Source organism: Platichthys flesus, chromosome 8 (assembly GCF_949316205.1).
Source record: "Platichthys flesus chromosome 8, fPlaFle2.1, whole genome shotgun sequence".
In the NCBI taxonomy this organism is placed as follows: Eukaryota; Metazoa; Chordata; class Actinopteri; order Pleuronectiformes; family Pleuronectidae; genus Platichthys; species Platichthys flesus.
The window spans coordinates 18779931-18802003 of record NC_084952.1 but is presented as its reverse complement, the minus strand read 5'-3'; the positions used below and the strand labels follow the sequence as shown (position 1 = coordinate 18802003).

Genomic DNA, 22073 nt, shown 5'->3' with positions numbered 1-22073 from the left:
CAGCTGGACCGCACTTGCAGACTCTGGCCCATCGAGAATGAGAAGCCAAAGCTTATTGCAACAAAATTGAGAGGGCTCCGTCTCTTTGTGCAAGACAGTAAGGACCAGCAAACAGAGAACTCTGGGGGAGTTTTTGCATTTAATTACTAATTTGTACAGAGTGCTGGATTCAACAGCACAAATACTGATCCTGAGGCAGATTGTGAGCAGCTCTTCTCCAAAACACCAACAGTGGACTAAACGTGGGCAGGCTTTAGATTTTTATTTGCGACAGAAAACAAAGTGTCTTAACGGCGCAGAAGAACCTCTGCTGCCTTAACCTCTTCATATGCAGTAAAGAGCATCAGTAATAGGACCTTACCTGAGGTATGTGATATTATGAGAATGACTGTTAAACTGACCAAGTGCCCATTAAAATAAATATTTTTCATATTTTTTGTTCAGATCATACACCGGCATTCAAAACGTTCTTTTCTCATACACATACCATATGTGAGCACAAAGTGAAAGAGAAAACTTTTTACCCTTTTTTACTGATCTGAATATATAGTATATGGCAAAGAAAACAAAAAACACACAAGTGCTATTGAGTGACAGATAGTGCTTTGCAATAAGATAAGATGAAAAGCTCCCCAATGATGGGAAAGACATTATGATGCAATAATCCAGTGGTATTCACTGGAACTGAACAAAAGCGTGTTTTGAGTTCTTTCGAGCTCCGACCTCGGATGAATCCCCGTGTCAGACTTGGCCACCCCTGACTAATAACATGAGCTCATCAGGTCTTTTTGTGATTTTAGGGGAAGAACAACAGCTGCCAGGATTCAGGCAGCCAGTTTCCATTCCTGTACTTTATTACCAATAATAGGACTAATCAGGGACGCATGGAGGTGAAACGGTTCTTCTGTGGAGGCTTTTATTAGCCACAGTCTGTAACAGGACTGGGACAAGGCTCCTTGCAGTCTGAGACGGACTAAAAGCAGTCGTGTCATCATTGTTGTAGCTTCGTTCCAGGATCAACAGTAAATCAATACTGCTGAGTGAAGAGCTGACTTTCGGAGTCATGTGAACGGCTGTCAGAAAATTCTAGTGTGGCACGAGGAACAGGGAGTGGGTGCCCGATGAAAACCCCTCACTACTGTGGGCCCACATAATGCTGTGTTTTTTGGTCCCTAGCGAAGGGGGCACGCCCGTTCAGCCGCTGATGTGATAATTCCTGCCTTGAGCTCAGACTCAAACCCCAGCACCATCCCTCCCTCCATCTCTCCTTACTCTCTCCCTCAGCAGAGCTAGGAACAGCGGTTTAGGCAAAGCGGGGGGAAATGGCCTGTTTCCCGACAAACGGTCATAACCAAACAGCAATTTACTTGTCATGGCCGAGCGTCGCAGTGAACTAATACGCGCTGGACGTGGAAATAGCAGGAAGGAGTTAATTGAGGAACTCAGGCAGGGGATGGCCCGGGTTTCAGCAAGCGGTCAGGTGCGCCGTCCAACAGCCTGGCCTTTGTCTGCGGACAGACATAATCTGTGCTGGTTATTTGATACTGTCTGTCATTTCCATGTTTGCCGATGTTGGACAATCATTTAAAACTCCCGGCTAATTCCTGATCTTCCAGTTAGACAAATTGCTTTAATACCCGGAGAGCTGAACTTTGCACCTGCCACTCTCAGTGTAGTAGTGTAGACACACACACACACACACACACACACACACACACACACACACACACACATACACACAAACATGTAGAATATATATAAATAATTTATTGCAGTAGTAAATAACAAAAAAGAGGATTTCCTTTCGGTGATTGTTTGTCTTACATTTCGATGAAATACAAATATTTTCTGACTGGAAACAATTTCAATCTCAAACCCTGTTTTTAATGGAAGAAACATTTTGGCATTTTGTGGAAAAACACAAATTGACATTCTTGCAAAAAATTTGATTAAAAAAAAAATTATCACATTCTCCTATCTGCACGGAAACACTTGCCACTGTCTGACGGCTGAAAATATGCCGAGCACCTAACATCCGTCATTGTTACATTGTGGTCCTTGTTTTGGATAAACAAGCGAAACAGTGTTTTTCAGTGAGCTTTAGAGATGCTGTCCTTGTAAGCGTGGTTATCACTCTTCTCATTTAAATCTCAAGAAGGAAGGTATATTTTAGTATATTTCCAACTTTTCCTTTTGTCTTTCTCATCCCAGCAGACTGGGTCTTCACTCTTGCTTGCTAGACTACCAAAGGTTTAACAACCACTGGGTTAACATGGAATCAGCCTGTCGATCATTAGCCTGTTAGTGTCTTTGTTTTGCTGAGTCGCTTGGTACAGGGTCAACATAATCCTCTTGAAGATGGTGGCTGAAACAACATGGAATCTGTGCTGATTCAACGGTGTAATAACACGAGGAGGGAAAGTTTCTGGGCCGCTCCTGAGTGATTGACGGGTAGTAAAGGGAGAGAAATTTGACCCTGAAGTCATTTGTTTCCAATCATGTGAAATGGCATCCTGAAACAGGAGAGAAGCTCAGCGGAGAGTCGGAACGTGTAAATATACTCTAGCCTTCATTAGATTAACATACACGCCGCGCATACACACACACACGTCAGTTACCTCTTAATAATAGCAGCCACACACTTGCTCACTAGTACTGGGATGTATACACAACTACTAACCTGTACGCACACACACACACAAACACCCTTTCCTGTTCGGCCTCATGCCCTCCAGCCTTGCTCGGGGTACGGCTCCGTCTCTTGTGAGGGGTTTACACTGGACGCTGTTTTCTCTGCAAACTCAATAAAAGCTGGTTATTTATCAGGTCAGATTGTGGGACGTGACTGAGCTCAGCTGTAAAGTTAAAAGTGAAACCAGCTGTGGCTGAAATTGAATTACACTGAGTGAGTAATGTGAAAAGCAAGGGCAGTTTAACAGTTATTCAGCGCTCCACTACTGCCCTACCTAGCCGGACATTGCCTCATGAATAGTGAAGGTCCTCGCCTCTCCTCTTAAGGCCCGTGTTGTGATCAGGAGCATTAGATCACAGGCGTGTTGACAGGACCTTGGAGGAGCCTTCCAGATTTGCATGTTTCTGTGTATGTGTGTGTGTAATCATACTCTTGCTGCATGTCCTTGTGTGTGTGGACAGGGGTCACCGGGGCCTTACACAGGCATGCGCTCCCTGACAGACCCCTGTCTTACAGGAGCAGGGGTTAGATGAGTGTACGACAAATGTCTTTACCATATGGCCTGGCACCTGGTGTGCGTGTGTGTATTGGGGTTTCCTCTAAGAGCTTCATCTAGGCCACACACTCATGTCATTCATCAGAGAAAATGTTAATGACCTAGACAGCTCTCGCACTCAGCAATGTTGTATGTTCTTTAAATACAGGCATGTTTCAGTAACATGGAAAATGCTGCAACCCTCCAGGTTTTCAGCACTACACTTCTTCTATTCTACATTTATATAAAGATTCTTTATATATAGAACGTCCCCCCATTTTTTCCCCTCCAGCATAGGATATATTTTTAGGTTTTTAGTTTCACGATCAAATTAAGGAGACTGACTTAAAACATATAATGATAAAATATTAAATTAAACAAACAAATCTTAAGTATGTAAATTAAATCCACTTAACCAGCTAATCAATGAAAATATGGCTTACAGGTCAATTCATCACTGAATTAATGTCATAATGTAATGCAATTTTACAAAAGGGCTTTTAGAATGATCCGTAATTTTACTTTTCATTGCTGTCATGTGAACATTAACTTTTCTGTGGGGGCGAAGAAAAACACACCATACAACACTGTTCAGCATTTTAAGCAAATCTAGTGAGTTTTTAAAGGTTTTATGTCTTTAAAAAGAAGAAACACAATTTTACCACAAAATTAAAAATGACTAAACATTTTAATATATGACAAGTACCTTTTATTGAAAATTCTGGACTTTTACCTCTAGTGTAGTATTTCTTCAATTGTTGTATAACTTTCTTATTATCATTTCCCATTTTTAATCAATGGTACAAATACTTCCGCCACCACTGTTATTAGGATAATTAAAAAGTATAATTAGAGTATTTTTGTCGTTATCTTATTTGCAATTTAGTATTGTTAAATATTTGCATTTCCGCTATAAGGTAATAAATCAGAATCTTTCTTTTACCAGTGGCATAATAGCATACTTATCAAATATTGTAGTGATGTATGTGCCTCTGTTGATACTGAATAAACAACGGGATCACTTTAAAACATTGGGACATTATACAGATGATATTGTTTTACCATGTCCATGGTTGATGTAATTCAATTACTCAATCTTTCTTGTAGTGTTTGGTCATCAATGGAGCTGTGTGTTCGACTGCAGCGTGGTGGGGAGAGGGCTGTCAACACTCAGCTTATGACCAACACAACACAAACTCTGACCCGGGCTGTCCATCACACGGGGTCATCCCTCCCCCCAAGAAAATGAGGGAGAGAGCTAATTCCTTCCCCTGTTTGATGGACCGGGGGGGGGGGGGCTCTACAGGTGCATGTGTGTGTTTGTGTGTGTGTGTCTGTGTGTGTGCGCATGTGAGAAAGAAACTGAGAGAGAGAGACGGAGAGAAAATAATTGCATTACAGCGGGGCCCTCTCTGGCACTGGTTTTATTTAATACAAACCTATAAATCACCTCTTTTGGAACAAGAGATGTGAGATATTCTTTTCCTCCTTGGCCCTATACGCCTGTCTCTGACAAAGGGATAGATCGTTCTTACCTCTTTTTGTTTCCTGTGTATGACAGGTTATCACTCCTGGGACAGATAAAGAGAGATGGGGGGAGAGAGGGAGAGTGATCGAGGGAGAATGATGCTCCATGGCTGATGTATCGGATGGCAGATGAGGGGATGGGGTGAGGGAATGGGCTGGGGAGACAGGAGTGATTTAAAGCTGACTTGTACTCTCTCCTCTTCTTATCCGTGCCCCGCTTCTTTCATGTCTCGGCCCCGGGTCAACCTGCCTGCTGCCCCAGATGGTGCTGTCTGTCTTGGGCTGCCCTCTACAGGATGTGCCCCTCTCACCCCCACTACTACAGGACTGTACTCGCTTAATTGATTTCAGGGGAGAAGGTCCTCTCTTCTCCTCTGTTTCACACACACAAACACACACAAACACACACCTGCACACATGCACAGACGGCTTGCCAACAGCGAGTGCCCCCAGTGCACACACACACACACGCGGCTGGCGCTGTGCGCTGTCAACGCTAATTCAATTTGAGACGCGGCAGTGTGACTAACAGCAGACCTGCAGAGTGTTTTACCATATGCATCACACACACTCCCTCTCGCTCTTTTTCTTTCTCTCTCTCTCTCTTACATATACACACACACCCACATCCACACCCACACACGCAACCAGATCCGTTACATCCATGGTATAATAATAATGTAATTCCATAAATCTTATTAATAGATCTCCTCTTTTCCTGTTTCCCTCATTATGAGGAAAGTGAAACTTGTAGTTAAACACAACCATAGTTATTTATATTTGATGTTACTGATAGTTATTTGAACTACATTTTATTTAACTGTGTACCTCTTTAAACTTTGCACTCAGAATAACACATACCCTTTTCAAGGCCTAACAAACCTGCACACTTTATTGTCCGGTTCTTATGGTAGGCTCAGTGGCTCAGGACATAGAGTGGGTCTTCCACTAACCAGAAGGTTGGCAGGTTGATGCCAGTCTCACCCATTCCGTGTGCCTCAGTGTCTTTGAGCAAGATACTGAACCCCAAATTTCCCCTGTGGCTGTGCTGTCAGTGTACGATTGATGTGCGTTGGAGAATGTGTTTCACATATATGCACTACATGAATGTATGTGTGAATGGGTGAATGGCAAAATTGTACTATGAAGCTCTTTGAGTGATCATCAAGACTAGAAAAGCTCTATATATACGTAAATAGAGAAGATTTACATCTAACCCTAACCCAGAAAGGGGGAATAGGTCTGATAACCTAAATTAATAATTTGTCATAAAAAAAACGAGAAGTTGATCCACCCTTTAGCCTGCATCAGCATCACCTGCATCCCTCTGCCAAGCTTGGGGGAAATCTGTGAAGTAGCTTTTGCTTAATCCTGCTAACAAGTTCACCAACGAACAAAAGTCAGGTGAAAACATAACCTTGTTTGAGGAAATAACAAGATCCATTTTCTGTTGAATACTGATTAAGTAACACATCAAATATACAAAAACGTGCAGGTTCTATTACCCAAACTAAAATTTGCTAAATAACTATCTATGGCTTTAGCATGAAAAAACAACGATGACATGTTAACATGTTAAGCATCTTAGTGGAGCCTGTTTGCATATCAATATTTGCTAATTAACACTACACACAAAATACAACTGAGGCTGATTTAATTACCTAGAATTCAGTCAAAAGTTGAGGATTGGGGAAATATGGCCCTGGGGAACATGAAAGCCTGAGGAAAACTTGAACGTGAAGATCTGTAGCCAATTTAACGCTAATCCATAGTTGTCAAAACAACTCTCTTTCATGGAGCTGCTTCTTTAAACCTAAAAAAAAAAAAAGAAGAACACTGCAGACACAGAGGGAAGGAAGAAAAATGTCATAACAGTTTTGCAGCACACAGATTAAATGAGTGATCCGATCGCCTGAGGCAGTAGTTCCCTTGGTAAGGTGAATAACTATAATGCAATAAAGATAAAGGGCTGTATAGTGTGATACAGTGTAGACACGTAGACTGGCAGACAACCTCAATAAAGAGTAAAAGGCAAGGCAACATGTCCTTGTTCACGGGTTGTTTCGCTGTAAGAGATATCAGGGTGGGTGACGGGGTGAGGTGTGGGTCAAGTGGAGGGGGGTTAATAGGGTGAGCAGAGGGGTGGTAGGATCAGGTGTGTATTTGTGTGTGGGTATGACAGAGGTTGTGAGGGTGTGAGCAGAGGATTGGTTGAATCTTAACGAAGCGTGCTCTGCAGGGCAGGGATGGATAGGGCCAGCTGTATTGGCGTGTGTGTGTGTGTGTGTGTGTGTGTGTGTGTGTGCCCATGAGGCAGTAAAACTGATTAAAAGCAGCGTTAACACATCTGACAGGAAGCAATGGTCAAGAGGTGAGTGGAAACCTTTGGCTGGAACGATTAGACACACACACACACACACGCACGCACGCACTCACACACACATCAGCGGCAGCAGCAGATGGAAACTGAGGAAAGCCCTGGGCAGCACCGATTGGTCACACATGCCCATCGATATCTGAGTAGAACCAATCAGCTCGGCTTCCTGTGTTTGACCTGACCTTTCACGCATAGTAATTGAATCTCTCAAACGGGAGACTGAGAGGGAAAAAGAATTTCAGGAGGAGGAAAGAGGAGCCTGTGCCGCCTTACAGGGACGTAGCCTTCCAACATAAACACTGCTGAAGACGAATCTCTCTGTACAATATCAACTACAACACAACTTTAAGAGGTATACCGCAAACAATATGTATACAATATATAACAATAAAATCATAACGTAAATTGCTAATATTTAAATGAAATAGGATAGTATTGGCAAAATAGCAATTTCAAACCCGGGCAGGGGATCAACCCTTTATAAACAGTCTGTGGTATCAACTAACAACTGTTTTCAAAATGGATTCATCTGTAGATTCCTTTTTTGATTAATCCATTAATCATTATATCTAATGACATCACAGAGCTCAAAGTGTAAATTTATCATTTCAACACTAAATGTAAGAAAATATAAATTCTCTTTTGTACACTGTGGAAAGTTTATTGAATATATTTATTAATTTTGATGTGCTTATGTTACCAGACAATATTGTTTGAAGGTCAGGCCCTGCAGCGTCTGAATGACTCAAATTTATCCGTGTGCCCGTTGCTGCTTTTTCTCTTATGAGAACCATATTGTATAAATCTTTCTGGGAAACTTCTGAGAAATCATTATGAACCTATCGAGAGGTTAGGCACACGTAAATTAGTGTTTCCTGATATTTAATTCTCAAGATAAAATATTGGGATTTAGCTGCATGTATTCTCTCCTGCTGATGCCTGGCTGGACATCCTGTTTCATATCCTGTGTGTGACTCATGTCCAAATCCAACCAGCCCCCTTCGTTGCAATTAGAGTATTTCCACTGAGCCAACAAGCATGTGTGTGGCTCTGAGCAGCTCCCCCCCACACTCTGCAGAAGCAGACAGGTCAACCACGGGGAGAGGACCACCAGCTCACCGGATCCCTGCCTTTCAGCAGCTTACACTCCTCTAGGACTCGCGATCAGGACAAGGTTGTGTCGACGGCACAGGAGGGGAGAACCGCTAGGTATCAACACCTGACACACACCAACACAGGTTTCCCCCTGAGCGGTTCTGGAATATTCTCCACCACATCTGGAAGAAGCATCCCCGCACCATGTGTTAGGATGCACCCGACAGAGAGAAAATAGGACACGACAGGCTCTCCCTGCTTTAATCATGTTTAAAGAGAAGAAAGGAACCACTGGGGCTATATATAGATTAAAAACTAAACTTACCTTAACTCAACAGAGGGACGTGGAATTTTAATTTCAGGTGATCTAACTGCTGGCAGGAATGACTGACAACTGGTGGATCAGTGGGGGTCAGAGTATTTCGGGAAACTCCCAACGGAGCGTGTGCTCTCTAACAAACTGCAGACGTCCCGCTCATCAAAGTATCTGTAATAGGCAAAATAGAGGAACTGTGTCAGTTTAGGGCGGCTGATGATGATTGTGAATGTAGTTAAGTCTGTGCTGATGATGATTGGAATGGACACAAACAGGGTCAGGGGTGGCGGGGTGCCACTCTGGAGGACTCCCATCAGCTACAGGGTTGTGGGTGCGTTCCTGTAAAGATATTTGTGTGTGCTTGGACGGCACCTGTAATGGCTCCCAGCTGAGACTCACCGCCCCCATGGGATATATGGTGAAACTGCGCGTGTGTGTCTGTGTGTGTAATGAGGCCCTGGCATGCGAGTGGCAGAAGGCCGCTTCCTCTACAGGTGACACCTTTGACCTCTCATCTGTTCCCTGTTGGAGGAGAGAGAGAGGAGGGGTGAGATGGAAACATGTTGGCATGTGCAGGCGCAAACTTCACAGAAATGAAATAACAAAACAAGCAACAACTGAAACATGTTGAAACTTCCTTTAATGACATTCTGTCTGTGCATATAAGTGCATTGTGATCCACTACAGTGGTTACGGCTACGTTAAGAAAATCTTAAATATTCCAGATGTTTCAAGGCAATTATTTATCATGAGACCTCTTTTGGGATTAATTATTAAAAAAAAAGAGTTTCAGTAGCAGCCAAAACTGGAAGCAAAACACCGAGCTGCACCAGGAAAGATCCTCAGTCTTGAAGTCAAAACATGCCCTTAGCAATTTTCCATCAGTAAATAAATACATAAATAAATAAACAATAAATAATTAAACAATACACAATTAAATCAAGAACAAATTAACACATAGCATAGTGTTATTGCTGAGCTAATAAATATGAATGAATACATTATAAATATGAACATGCCAATTAATGCTGTCATAGAGTGATGTAATGAATACCAGGACTGTAAACAACAGCTCTCTTAAAACAATCCTCTCCTGCTATGAAGCAACTTCTTTTTTCCTTACAAGAGAAAAATACCTGGAACAAAAAATAGAGCACAGAGCTTTGCAGACATGCAGCATCTTTTTCGTTCGTTCTTTTTCCTCCCTGTCACTCTGTCGCTCCTCTTGCTCTTCTGCCTCCTTCAACTCTTGTTCTTTGTTGCATCATTATGACGCCTGGTCTCGGAGCCTGGACAGCCTCTGGGAGAGTTCGTCCTGATGACAACACAAAAACACAACAGAGGTGAATCAGTAACAGCAAACAAATAACAGACAGGCAGTCTCCTATATTGAGGAATGGATATTTTCATACTGGGATCAGTCGTTCTCATTATTATATTAGTGGCTATTAAATAGGAAAATCCTTGGTTTAAATAGTTCCTCAAGTCAGAATAAACATATGTCATTGAATCACCACTAGAGAGAGCACTTAACCCTTAAGGAGATGGCTGCAATAGTGGAGTCCAAAGGTAGTTCCAATAGTTGTCAGGATGGAAAATGTATCAAACCATCTCCATCAATCAAATGTTACTTTTATAGCCCATATTCACAGATTACAATTTGCATCATGAAGCTTAACAAAGTGCAACATCCTCAACCATTATCCCTTGACAGGAGTAAGGCAAACTACAAAAAAAAACATTTAGGAAGAAGTCCAACACTCATAGTCTTATTCACCACTTCTCCACTGTTGCATCTGTATGATCACTTAGTAACATCTCATCTCATCATCTCATTTTCATCCGCTTATCCGGGGTCGGGTCGCGGGGGGAGCAGCTCAAGCAGGGGGCCCCAGACTTCCCTTTCCCGGGCCACATTGACCAACTCTGACGGGGGGATCCCGAGGCGTTCCCTGGCCAGTGTTGAGATATAATCTCTCCACCTAGTCCTGGGTCTTCCCCGAGGTCTCCTCCCCACTGGACGTGCCTGAAACACCTCCCAAGGAAGGCGCCCAGTGGGCATCCTTACCAGATGCCCGAACCACCTCAGCTGACTCCTTTCTAAGTGAAGGAGCAGCGGCTCTAATCCGAGTTCCTCACGGATGGCTGAGCTTCTCACCCTATCCCTAAGGGAGACGCCAGCCACCCTTCTGAGAAAACTCATCTCGGCCGCTTGTACCCGTGATCTCGTCCTTTCGGTCATCACCCAGCCCTCATGACCATAGGTGAGGATAGGAACGAAGATCGACCGGTAGATCGAGAGCTTTGCCTTGCGGCTCAGCTCTCTTTTCGTTACAACGGTGCGGTAAAGCGAACGCAATACCGCCCCCGCTGCTCCGATTCTCCGGCCAATCTCACGCTCCATAGTACCCTCACTCGCGAACAAGACCCCAAGGTACTTGAACTCCTTCACTTGGGCTAAGGACTCATTTTTCCTACCCGGAGTAAGCAATCCATCGGTTTCCTGCTAAGAGTCATGGCCTCAGATTTAGAGGTGCTGATCCTCATCCCAGCCGCTTCACACTCGGCCACCAGCCGATCCAGTGAGTGCTGAAGGTCACAGGCCGATGATCCAATGAGGACCACGTCATCTGCAAAAAGCAGTGACGAGATCCTCAGACCACCGAACTGCAACCCCTCCCCACCCCGACTACGCCTCGATATCCTGTCCATGTATATCACAAACAGGATTGGTGACAAGGCGCAGCCCTGGCGGAGACCAGCATCCACTGAGAACGAAACTGACTGGCTGCCGAGGACGCGAACACAGCTCTCGCTTTGGGAGTACAGGGATTGGATGGCCCTGAGGATAGACCCCCTTACCCCATACTCCCGCAGCACCTCCCACAGTTTCTCCCGGGGGACCCGGTCATACGCCTTCTCCAGATCCACAAAACACATGTAGACCGGATGGGCATACTCCCAGGCCCCCTTCAGGATCCTTGCGAGAGTGAAGAGCTGGTCTGTAGTTCCACGTCCGGGGCGAAAACCGCATTGTTCCTCTTCAATCTGAGGTTCGACGATCGGCCGAACCCTCCTTTCCAGCACCTTGGAGTAGACTTTACCAGGGAGGCTGAGAAGTGTGATGCCCCGGTAATTGGCACACACTCTCTGGTCCCCCTTTTTGAACAGGGGAACCACCACCCCAGTTTGCCACTCCTTTGGCACTGTACCCGACTCCCACGCGATGTTGAATAGGCGTGTCAACCATGACAGCCCCTCAACACCCAGAGCCTTTAGCATTTCTGGCCGGATCTCATCAATCCCTGGGGCCTTGCCACTGCGGAGATGTTTGACCACCTCAGTGACCTCCACCAGGGAAATTGACGATGAAACACCATCAACCTCGAGCTCTGCCTCCAACATAGAGGGCGTGTTATTCGGATTCAGGAGTTCCTCAAAGTGTTCCTTCCAACGTCCGACAACCTCCTCAGTTGAGGTCAACAGAGTCCCATCCTTACTGTACACAGCTTGGATGGTTCCCCGTTTCCCCCTCCTGAGGTGCCGGATAGTCTTCCAGAAACACTTTGGTGCCGACCGAAAGTCCTTCTTCATGACCTCTCCGAACTTCTCCCACACCCGCTGCTTAGCCTCCGACACGGCAGCAGCTGCAGCCCTTCGGGCCTGTCGGTACCCTGCAACCGAGTCAGGAGTCCTCCAGGATATCATATCCCGGAAGGCCTCCTTCTTCAATCGGACGGCTTCCCTGACCACCGGTGTCCACCACGGTGTCCGAGGGTTACCGCCCCTTGAGGAGCCTAAGACCCTGAGGCCACAGCTAGCCGCCGCAGCTTCAGCAATGGAGGCTTTGAACACTGCCCACTCCGGCTCAATGCCCCCAACCTCCACAGGAATGCCAGAAAAACTCCGCCGGAGGTGTGAGTTGAAGATACCTAGGACGGGGGCCTCCTCCAGACGTTCCCAGTTCACCCGCACTACTCGTTTGGGCTTACCAGGTCTATCCGGAAATTTCCCCCACTCCCTGATCCAACTCACAACCAGATGGTGGTCGGTTGACAGTTCCGCCCCTCTCTTTACCCGAGTGTCCAAAACATGCGGCCTCAGATCAGATGACACGATCACAAAATCGATCATTGATCTTCGGCCTAGGGTACTCTGGTACCAGGTACACTTATGAGCACCCTTATGTTCGAACATGGTGTTTGTTATGGACAATCCATGGCTAGCACAGAAGTCCAATAACAAACGACCGCTCGGGTTCAGATCAGGGAGGCCGTTCCTCCCCACCACGCCTCTCCAGGAGTCTCCATCGTTGCCCACGTGGGCGTTGAAGTCACCCAGCAGAAGTACGGAGTCCCCTACTGGAGCCCCATACAGGACTCCATTCAGGGTCTCCAAGAAGGCCGAGTACTCTGAACTGCTGTTTGGTGCATACGCACAAACAACAGTCAGAGTTTTCCCCCCTACAACCCTTAGGCGCAGGGAGGCGACCCTCTCGTCTACCGGGGTAAACTCCAACACCGCGGCGCTCAGCCGGGGATTTATGAGTATCCCCACACCCGCCCGACGCCTCACGCCCTTGGCAACTCCGGAGAAGAATAAAGTCCAACCCTTATCCAGGAGTACGGTACCAGAGCTGAGACTGTGCGTGGAGGTAAGCCCTACCAGATCTAACTGATAGCGCTCCACCTCCCTCACAAGCTCCGGTTCCTTTCCCCACAGCGAGGTGACGTTCCACGTCCCCAGAGCCAGCTTCTGACGCCCGGGTCTGGTCCGTCGAGACCCCCTACCTTCGCTGCCACCCATGTGGCTGCGCACCCGACCCCAACGGGTCTTCCCACAGGTGGTGGGCCCATGAGATGAAGAGAGGGGGGGTGCCACGTAGTTTGTTCGGGCTATGCCCGACCGGGCTCCGTGGCAAACCCGGCCACCAAACGCTCGCCATCGAGCCCTCCGTCTGGGCCTAGCTCCAGACGGGGGCCCCGGGCTTCCTCCGGGCTGGGTCCCATCTCCTCTTTTGTCGATATTCATTGAGGGTTTTGAACCATTCTTAGTCTGGCCCCTCACCTGAGACCACTCTGCCATGGGAGACCCTACCAGGAGCACAAGGCTCCAGACAATACAGCCCTCAGGTTCACGGGGACACGCAAACCTCTCCACCACGATAAGGTGACGGTTCAAGGAGAGGACTTAGTAACATGTGAATTGTTTTTATGTCATGGTGTTGTCTTACAGGAAGCTGAAAAAGCTCCAGCAGAAGCTGTGCACCCGGTGATATTTTAGTGCAACACTTAATGTGATGAGTATGGTGAATATTTATATCGATGGGGGAGACGTGTGTGGAGCTGTGATTGAAAAAAATCCTCTGGTAATTAAAGGGTTGTGTTCATTGTGGAAACATTGTTTCCTATATATTTCAAGCTGTCCACAGCCACTGTTAAAAGCTACAATTATTCAACACTTTTCACTTGTAGAGGGGGTGAGTGTTTCAGTGGAGCATCACTTTCTTTAGTTCTTTTATTCTAACAAAATTGGTGAAACTACTTCATGTAAACCGATGAGACCTACTGTGTGATTTGTAACACCCTTTAATTATCAGAATTGGGCTATATATCGCAGCCCAATAATCCTCCCCTCACACTGAATGAGAAATAGAAATTGTTATAAAACATGACAAAGTTGTCTGTTTTCTCTATTCAACTTAATTTGAAGCATAAACGAATAATAACTTCTGTGTGTTCTTGTTGGAGGGAGAAGTTCGTGGTTACATGCATGTTGAGGAATTCTGACCATCCTCACACATTGCTGTATATGGGCATGCTGGGGGAGACATCCTCAGACCTGGGGGTGATGCATCAAGTCTACATTACATTTTTAGCATAAGACATCAGCTGCTGCCTGATTTCTCCTTTCACCGGCTTCCAGAAAAGTTCCATAAAAATACTGAACACTTACTCTAGCCCAATCTGTGATACTATGCTAAAATTGAGGCCAAAATTCTGCTAAAGTAAAAGGTGGAATATGAAGGTCGGGGCTTGCGGACACTTGGGTGACACCACACCAGCAGTATGGAACTTAATGTGTTTTCTGTTCCTTTTCATTATGTCTGAAGTGTAAGTCGCCACTCACTTCAATTGTATAGGACTCGGCTGGAACAAAGTTGACCCCGTAAACTCCTGAAGTGTTTTGTGTACTCAACCACCCCCCCCCCCCCTCCATTTGCATAGTGGTAAGTAAGTATATGATGAGAGTGAATTTTCATTTTTTGGTGAACTACCCATTAAACCGTAAGTTACGTACTTGAACAATATGAGCAAAGACAGTAAACTTAACATGAAAATTCTGTACTGGGATACAAAACACATCAAATAGGGAAATTCACAATGATAAGATTGGATGTGTCACCTGCTCTGTTGAGGCCACAGACGAGGCCAGTGATGAAGTCTGGCCTGAAGGAAGCTCCAGGTTAAGATCCAAACTGAGAAAGAGAGTAAGAGACACACACAGGGGCAGTTTTACTATAAATTATCTTTGGCTACGATCAACAAAACAGAGATCATTAAATCACTCTGACCTTACAACACAGCTTATTTAAAACTGCAGCAATAATCATTGAAATTAAATTAATTGAAATAAAGCTTTTAGCACAGCCTATTCTGACTTTTAAAAGTTGTATCCTTCTAGATTTAAAGAGTAGGTATAATATGTTTTTATTTCACTGCATTTATGTTTCTGCGTCATTCATGCGGCGCTTAAAAATAAACACCGTACTCACCCTGCTTCATCAGCCATCTCATGCAACAGCATATCCACTTCATTCTAAATAGCAAACAGGAATTTTAAAATGTTTGATTAATTCTGGAACAAAAAGGTCCTAATAAGCAGCAGCAGGAGCACAGACGTTTCCTCTTCTTATGACAAACGGGGGGGCTTGTTACCTGCGGTGTCGTCAGAGTTGTGGTGTTGCCCATCGTGTCTTCCATCTGAGCTGTCTGCACGTCAAGAGTTTCAAATTGCTTTTCAAACTTGTCCATTAATGCAGAGACCTGGTGAAGAGGGTGGAGGCACAAAACAAAGTTTCAAAACTCTTAGAGAAAAAGCATATAACAATTTCCCTTGGTCTTGTGTATAGGTTAATACTTTACCTTCTCCAGGTTCATGCTTTTCAGTATAGCATCCATACTCTTGACCACCCCGGACATGGATTTAGATACCTGTGTAGAAAACACATGAAATAGAGTCTTCTTTATTTCTACAAGTCAGATTTTTCATGATTTAAAACAGGCTCAGTGAAATTTGATGTCAAACTTTGATATGGCTAATGACAAGTCTTATCTTAAAGTGCTGTATCCTAATACTTCCACTAGGTGTCACTTTTAGCTTTTTAACCAGATACTTTATCAGGACAACCTCTCATCTTGACACCATCCCTAACGTTTCAAAGATGACCCTGGTTGAGGATTAATCTTTGCAAATCCAAAACATTAATAATTGATTTTAGTTTATGATATTAAAGGGCTATATTATTCACATTTTACAAGACAGGCAGCAGCATTAAAACAAAATACAGATGTTCTAAGAAGTGTTTTTTTCCACTATACCATCTCATGCTGTGCTTCAGTTTATAAATATACTATTAATCTCTATTTTATGAAAGGAGCCCTGTCTCAGAGTGAACTTGCACTAAAGCATTTTACAAGAGGCTGACACTCATCTGAGAGCGAGATGCTAATAGCACAACATCTGAAGCACATTCAATGACTGAATGTAATTGGTGGTGCTTTGCTTACAGATCAGTCTCCTTTTCAAAGAGTTTTTTCAGAGTGAAAATCGCCTATGGACTTTTTGCCGGGAAATGGTTACATCGTGTAGCTCTACACCTTCTGATTTAAGATGTACTTTACAAATAGTAACTGTGATAAGTACATGCACAGTGAATGGCATTATCTGGTAAATATCAATACATATAGCTATGACAGAAGGAGCACATATCGGTTACAGCCATTTCATTCCTACATCTCTGACCTAAAAATACAGGGGGCTACTCTTAAGATACAAACCAAGGAGGCAGTAGGTGGCTGGGTTGAAAAAGTGTATGACTAGTGGCTCGGTCGTTTTGCTGAAATTACATGGTAGGACCCCAAGAATGAACTGTAATGTCCCTTCTTTGGATCAAGCTGTCTCATCCTCATTTCTATTCATCTAATTTATCAAAATCTCATCAAGACAGAAAATTCCTCAAAGTAAAATGACAAATATGTTATAATGTTGACCAGGCTAGTAATAATCTTACATTAGGAGACATGGTTGGGTTATCATTATCTGGAAAAAACAGAGGGAGTAGGTTTGGTGTTTTTCTCTGATTCTCATAAACCTGTTTCCTCTCATAAAACAGCCCAAAATGCCTCTGTGACTCATTGTCATTCAGTCCTGACCTGGTTCAGTGTGACAGCAGTCTGGACCCTGGACGCCACCGCATCCACACGGGCGCTCATCCTCAAGAGGTTAAGGGACTGATGCTTTTGACGGATGGCGTTCTCTGCATGGATCCTGGCTGCCTCCATGTTGCCCTTATGGATGGCCTTAGAAACAAAGAAAGAAGAAAATATATATATATATATGTATACACATATAATAGAATGTAGTTATTCTGCATTTCAGATTGGCCATGCCTCCGCGTCTCTGGTAAATGAACAAATTATACAAACCAACCCGCTTCACTTTAGCCTTTTCTGCCTTTTCCTCTTTGTCACATTTCTTTGAGTTGCGCTGTAGCTCCTTGGCCGCAAACTTGAGGTTGAATAAGTGTTCTTGTGACTAGTCAAAGGATCATTTAGAGCAGTAATTGTAGAAATCACAATTATATTGATAATGGATTAGCATTGGACAATATGGCCCAACATGTTCTGCAAATGAAAAGATTAATGATCAAGTCGATAACAATAATCATCACAATAAATGTCCCTTTCTTTTCAAGTTTGCTCTTGAGTGAAAGCTCTGGTTTTAAACTCTTCTTTACGGGAAAAAACACAAGGAGCAAAACATTTTAAAATCTGGCAAAGCTCAATCATGTGAATGTTATATGTGTGTGTTATATCTCCTCACTGTGCCGCACAATGCATAGGCATTATTTTTGAATTACAGTAAATTGAACCTTTGATATATTGCTGTTGAGCAAAATTTGTTTTATCACCCAGTCCTGCACTGGACATATAACAATGTATGTAACGACATTCAGCTTATTCAAACCAACACAGTGAGTATAATAATAATTATAATAATACACTTTATATATATATAGTGTATTATTATTATTATTCTCTGCACTGTGTATATATATATATATATACACTAGCAGGTGCTTTATATATGTAATACCAAATAATACATGTAGTGCAATTACAAAATTAAACAATTTAAATACGAATTGATTCACTAATATAAACTCAAATTTAAACACGTGTCACGGGTATGAGCTCGCTAACTCTCCTTGTTTTCCTTCATAGCTAAATGACTGGGCAAAAGTTACAAGCTACGTGGTTAGCTATCAAACTAAACTGATATTTAGCTAGCAGCTACCTCCACTGATAGATTACTGAATACCATTAGCCAGGAAAGGATACTCTCCATATGCGACATGATGAGGTCTGATACAAACAGATATATATATTAGAGATAAAAACAGTTTGCAGCCTCTAGCTTCTTTCCCACAGTTGTTTATTTGGATTATTCAGGCTGCATTCAAGGAGAGGAGCGAGGCGAGATCATTCACTCACGCGTACTTCCGCCTTTGTTTAAATTCAGGGTAGCAGCTCGACACGACTGTTTGACAATGCGCGGAGTGATTTTTCTTAATATTTGAGCTAAATCTACATTTTATTCCCAGTTAATTGTTATTATCTTTAAACGAAACCATATGAAATAGAAAGGGCTGCGTGGCATATGATTTCTGCTGAACTAGATAAGGATTGCTGTTTAGAAAGCGGCACAGGAACTATCTTCACTTAATCTTCATCTTTGGACACAAATCGCTAATACCTCTCTCTCTCTCTCTCTCTCTCCCTTGTGTGTCCCTCCCTGTGTCTCTCTGTCTCTCTATCTCTGTGTGTCTCTCTGTCTCTACCTCCCTATCTGTGTCGCTCTCTCTCTGACTCTCTGTCTCTCTCTCGCTGTCTCTCTTTACCTCCCCCTCTGTGTGTGTGTGTGTATGGCTCTCTCTGTCTCTCTACCTCCCTCTCTGTGAGTATCTCTCGCGCTGTCTGTCTTACTCTCGTCGTCGTCACGTCACATGGTCACGACTTTGCATGAGCGTGGACGCGCCTCTCTACGTCACGAGCGTTTGAGAGACGATCGGGCTGCGCGTGTCCACAGCAGACAACTTCCATCCAGGCTAAAAATAGTTTGTTCCCGGTTTCGGTAGGTTGTGGTACACGTCTAATGACGTCATATGTGCTTTTTTTGTAATTGAAAAAAAAAAAGAATAGAAAGGAAAGGAGTAAGCTGACCTTTTTTTCTCGGGAGCCACCCACTGCTCGCCTCAACACAATCTTCTGTAACTTTATTTCTGAGTAACGCGTGCAGGGCCTTGTGTGGTAACATCTGGGGCTGATGTTTTGTCGCGTGCACAGAGGCACAGGCAAAACAAAGGGAGAGATCAAGCTGGTTGGGGGTGAAGAGATGGAGATGCAGAATGGAAGAGAATGGAAAGAGAAAGAAAAGGCTTCTTGTGTGTACGTGCACCGGCCAGTGGAAGGGACCGCGGTTGGGGTTGGGCAGGGGGGGGGGATTAACGGCTGGGTCAGGGGGAGGGGGCATGTATGACTCATGCTGTATCTGCTGATAGTCTGTATATGGCCACTGCACGAAGATATAATGATTTGTGTCTGACGTGGATGAGGAGTGTTTCAGAAATGAAGTGTTTATTCATTATTAGAGGGTCCTATGAGGGGAGGTGGTCTCCGCATGATTAAAATGGGTGCATAAACCTATAAAGTTCTGATGTTAACCCCTGCATGACCAGGGGCCAACATTTGGATCGTGGCTTTAACCATTTAAGTAAATTTAAACATACGAACACCAATTCAATTTGTGTTATTTTGTGTTTTTATAGTCTTTATGGCCACTGAAAGTGCTGCAGTATAGTTTTACCATTCACACACACACACACACACACACATACACACACGCTGTGTGTACATTTCTCTATCTTAGTGAGGACCTTATTCAAATAATGCATTCCCTAGCTACTTACCCTTACCATCAAAACTAAATGCCTAACCCTTACCATACCTAATTCTAATCGTAAACCTAGTTCAATCCCCAACCCTAAACCAAGTTTTAACACTGAATAAGGCATAAAAAGTCAGAAACAGGTCAGACAGGGAGGAGTATCACTCAATAGGTTGTAGGCTCAAAATGCCCCTCACAAAGATATCTATACACCGACACACACAGTGTGTCTTTGTGCAGCACTTACGTTGTCACACACTCTCACAGGGAAAATTTGGTGCTTAGTATCTTGCCCAAGGGCACTTCAGCACAAAAGGGTTAATCTCCATTTACAAACACAGTGAAGAGCGTTTCCACTTACGTCATAATGACCCTGAGAGTCGTTTACACTCGGCCTTTAATTTTGACTTTTACAACACAAAGTCTGGACTAAAGCTTCCCTCGGAATTAAACTCGTATTTTCAACTTTTTTTATTGTTATTTTTGTTAGGGACAATCATGGAGCTCCTGCACATGTTAACGCCACCACCATAACAACTAACAAAGCCCCAAATCACACACACACACACACACACACACACACACACACACACACACACACACACAAGCAGTCACAAGTGAATGACGGCAGGTCGCCATGGAAACTGCGTTACGCTCCGGGCGGTCGGGGTAGAAAACAAGAAGAGAGCGAGGACTCGTCTCGGTCCTCCTCATTTTCAGCACCACGCGCCCCCCGGACAGCGCCCGCCCGGATGAACTCTCGCGCAGTCTCCAGCCCCACGCGCCTCGGAAGCGACAGAGCCGCGTCAGCACCGAGTCTCACCACCGGAGCGCACCGGGACTTCAACAGCAAAACTAACCTGAGAGGAGACGCGCACTCCGCGGACCCGAAGCTCGGTGGATACCCGAGGTTTTAAGTCCCCCCGATCGAAGCCGGTCGCTCCATCACAAGCCACAGCAACAGGTAAGACCCCTCCAACACCAAATAATCAACTTTGGATGCATAAACTCATAAACTCAGAGTATACTCAGTTTCTTAATCCGGCAGGTACTTAGCTGCGGTTAATTGCGTTCATGTGGCAGATCTCAGGTGTAAGTGCGTTATTAGGTGATTAGAGTGAAGCCCAGCAGGACAGAGTGGAACTCAGCGAGGGATCGAGGATCATTCCCCTTAAATCTTGTAAGTAGTGACGGAGTGTGAAACTGCACAAGAGGTGAATTATAACCTCCAGCTGATGGGGTTTCCACTCCCACTTCTTAGAAAAGTACTGCCAGGACCCAAGTTTAGAAGAGGATATTTAAAGATCCTATTCTCTATATGTTTTTACAGTATATAGTTAGTCATACACCCTTATAGGACAAGTGGTATGAATATGGTTAGACTTTTAGGCTTGCAACAAATGTTGAGCTTAGGGGAATAGCAAAGAAATAATGATATTTAGATAAATGCAGATACATTAAAAGTGTACATATTACAGCTCCATCCACTCTGTCCCATATGTAAAAGAAAGCCCCTACATACAGACAAAGAAGTCAAATATTTGTCTGGTTCTATTATATAATTTAACAGAGACTATAGGAAACCATAAGTTCCCAGGGAATGATTTCTTTGTTTGTTTTAGATCTATAGCCTCGTGTCTATGAGAGCCTTGGATTTGTTGGGTTGTCATTGGCCATAGATTATGTGAGAGCTGAGCCGATACGCCTGGATGAGTCACTCAGGCTGCAAGTTTGCAGAAGCATGCGAAAGGGGAGGGGGGGGGGGGTAACAGGGACAAGCAGAAAAACAGTCCTGCAGTGCCTCCCTGCCTCCTCAACACATAGTTTCACTGTATATATACATATATATATATATATATATATGAATGTGTTTATATATATATGTATATATACATGAGAAGTGTCATCATCTGTATTTATCACATCACCTCTCATGTATATATACATGAGAAGTGTCATCATCTGTATTTATCACATCTGGATGATTTGAAGTTCACCTATGTGTCAGCCAAAAAACCTTTTTGTTATCAGGCTCAACTTCTTTGTCTTGTGGTAAGGATGCCCCGTTTTGAGGTTTAGTTTTGTAGCTTTTACGGAGGTTATGGAGTAAAGTGCTGTTTGGGAAAATTGTGCGAATGTTCGTGGTTGTAAAGGACAAATGTATAGCTCTCTGGTGACTGACAAACTGCTACCAGAAAGCATCCCATTACCACTCATTAGTATCCTAATGTTTACCCTGCTAGTATTGACAAATCATAGCAATCAGCAGCATTCAGCTGTAGCACTGAGTGACAACTATTGA

General features: G+C 44.0%; 1 protein-coding gene across 1 annotated transcript; it reads right to left on the bottom strand.

Annotated features, from left to right (window-relative positions):
* Window positions 1-9165: 9165 nt before the first annotated feature.
* LOC133959294 (charged multivesicular body protein 1b-like) lies at window positions 9166-18720 on the bottom strand. The gene is made up of 8 exons (XM_062394414.1): window positions 18166-18720; window positions 17255-17352; window positions 16978-17124; window positions 15688-15756; window positions 15481-15588; window positions 15318-15361; window positions 14948-15020; window positions 9166-9857 (listed from the first exon to the last, which is right to left on the bottom strand). Exons 1-8 carry the CDS (start codon window positions 18179-18181, stop codon window positions 9810-9812), a joined length of 603 nt encoding a protein of 200 aa, XP_062250398.1. The 5' UTR covers window positions 18182-18720; the 3' UTR covers window positions 9166-9809.
* Window positions 18721-22073: the final 3353 nt, after the last annotated feature.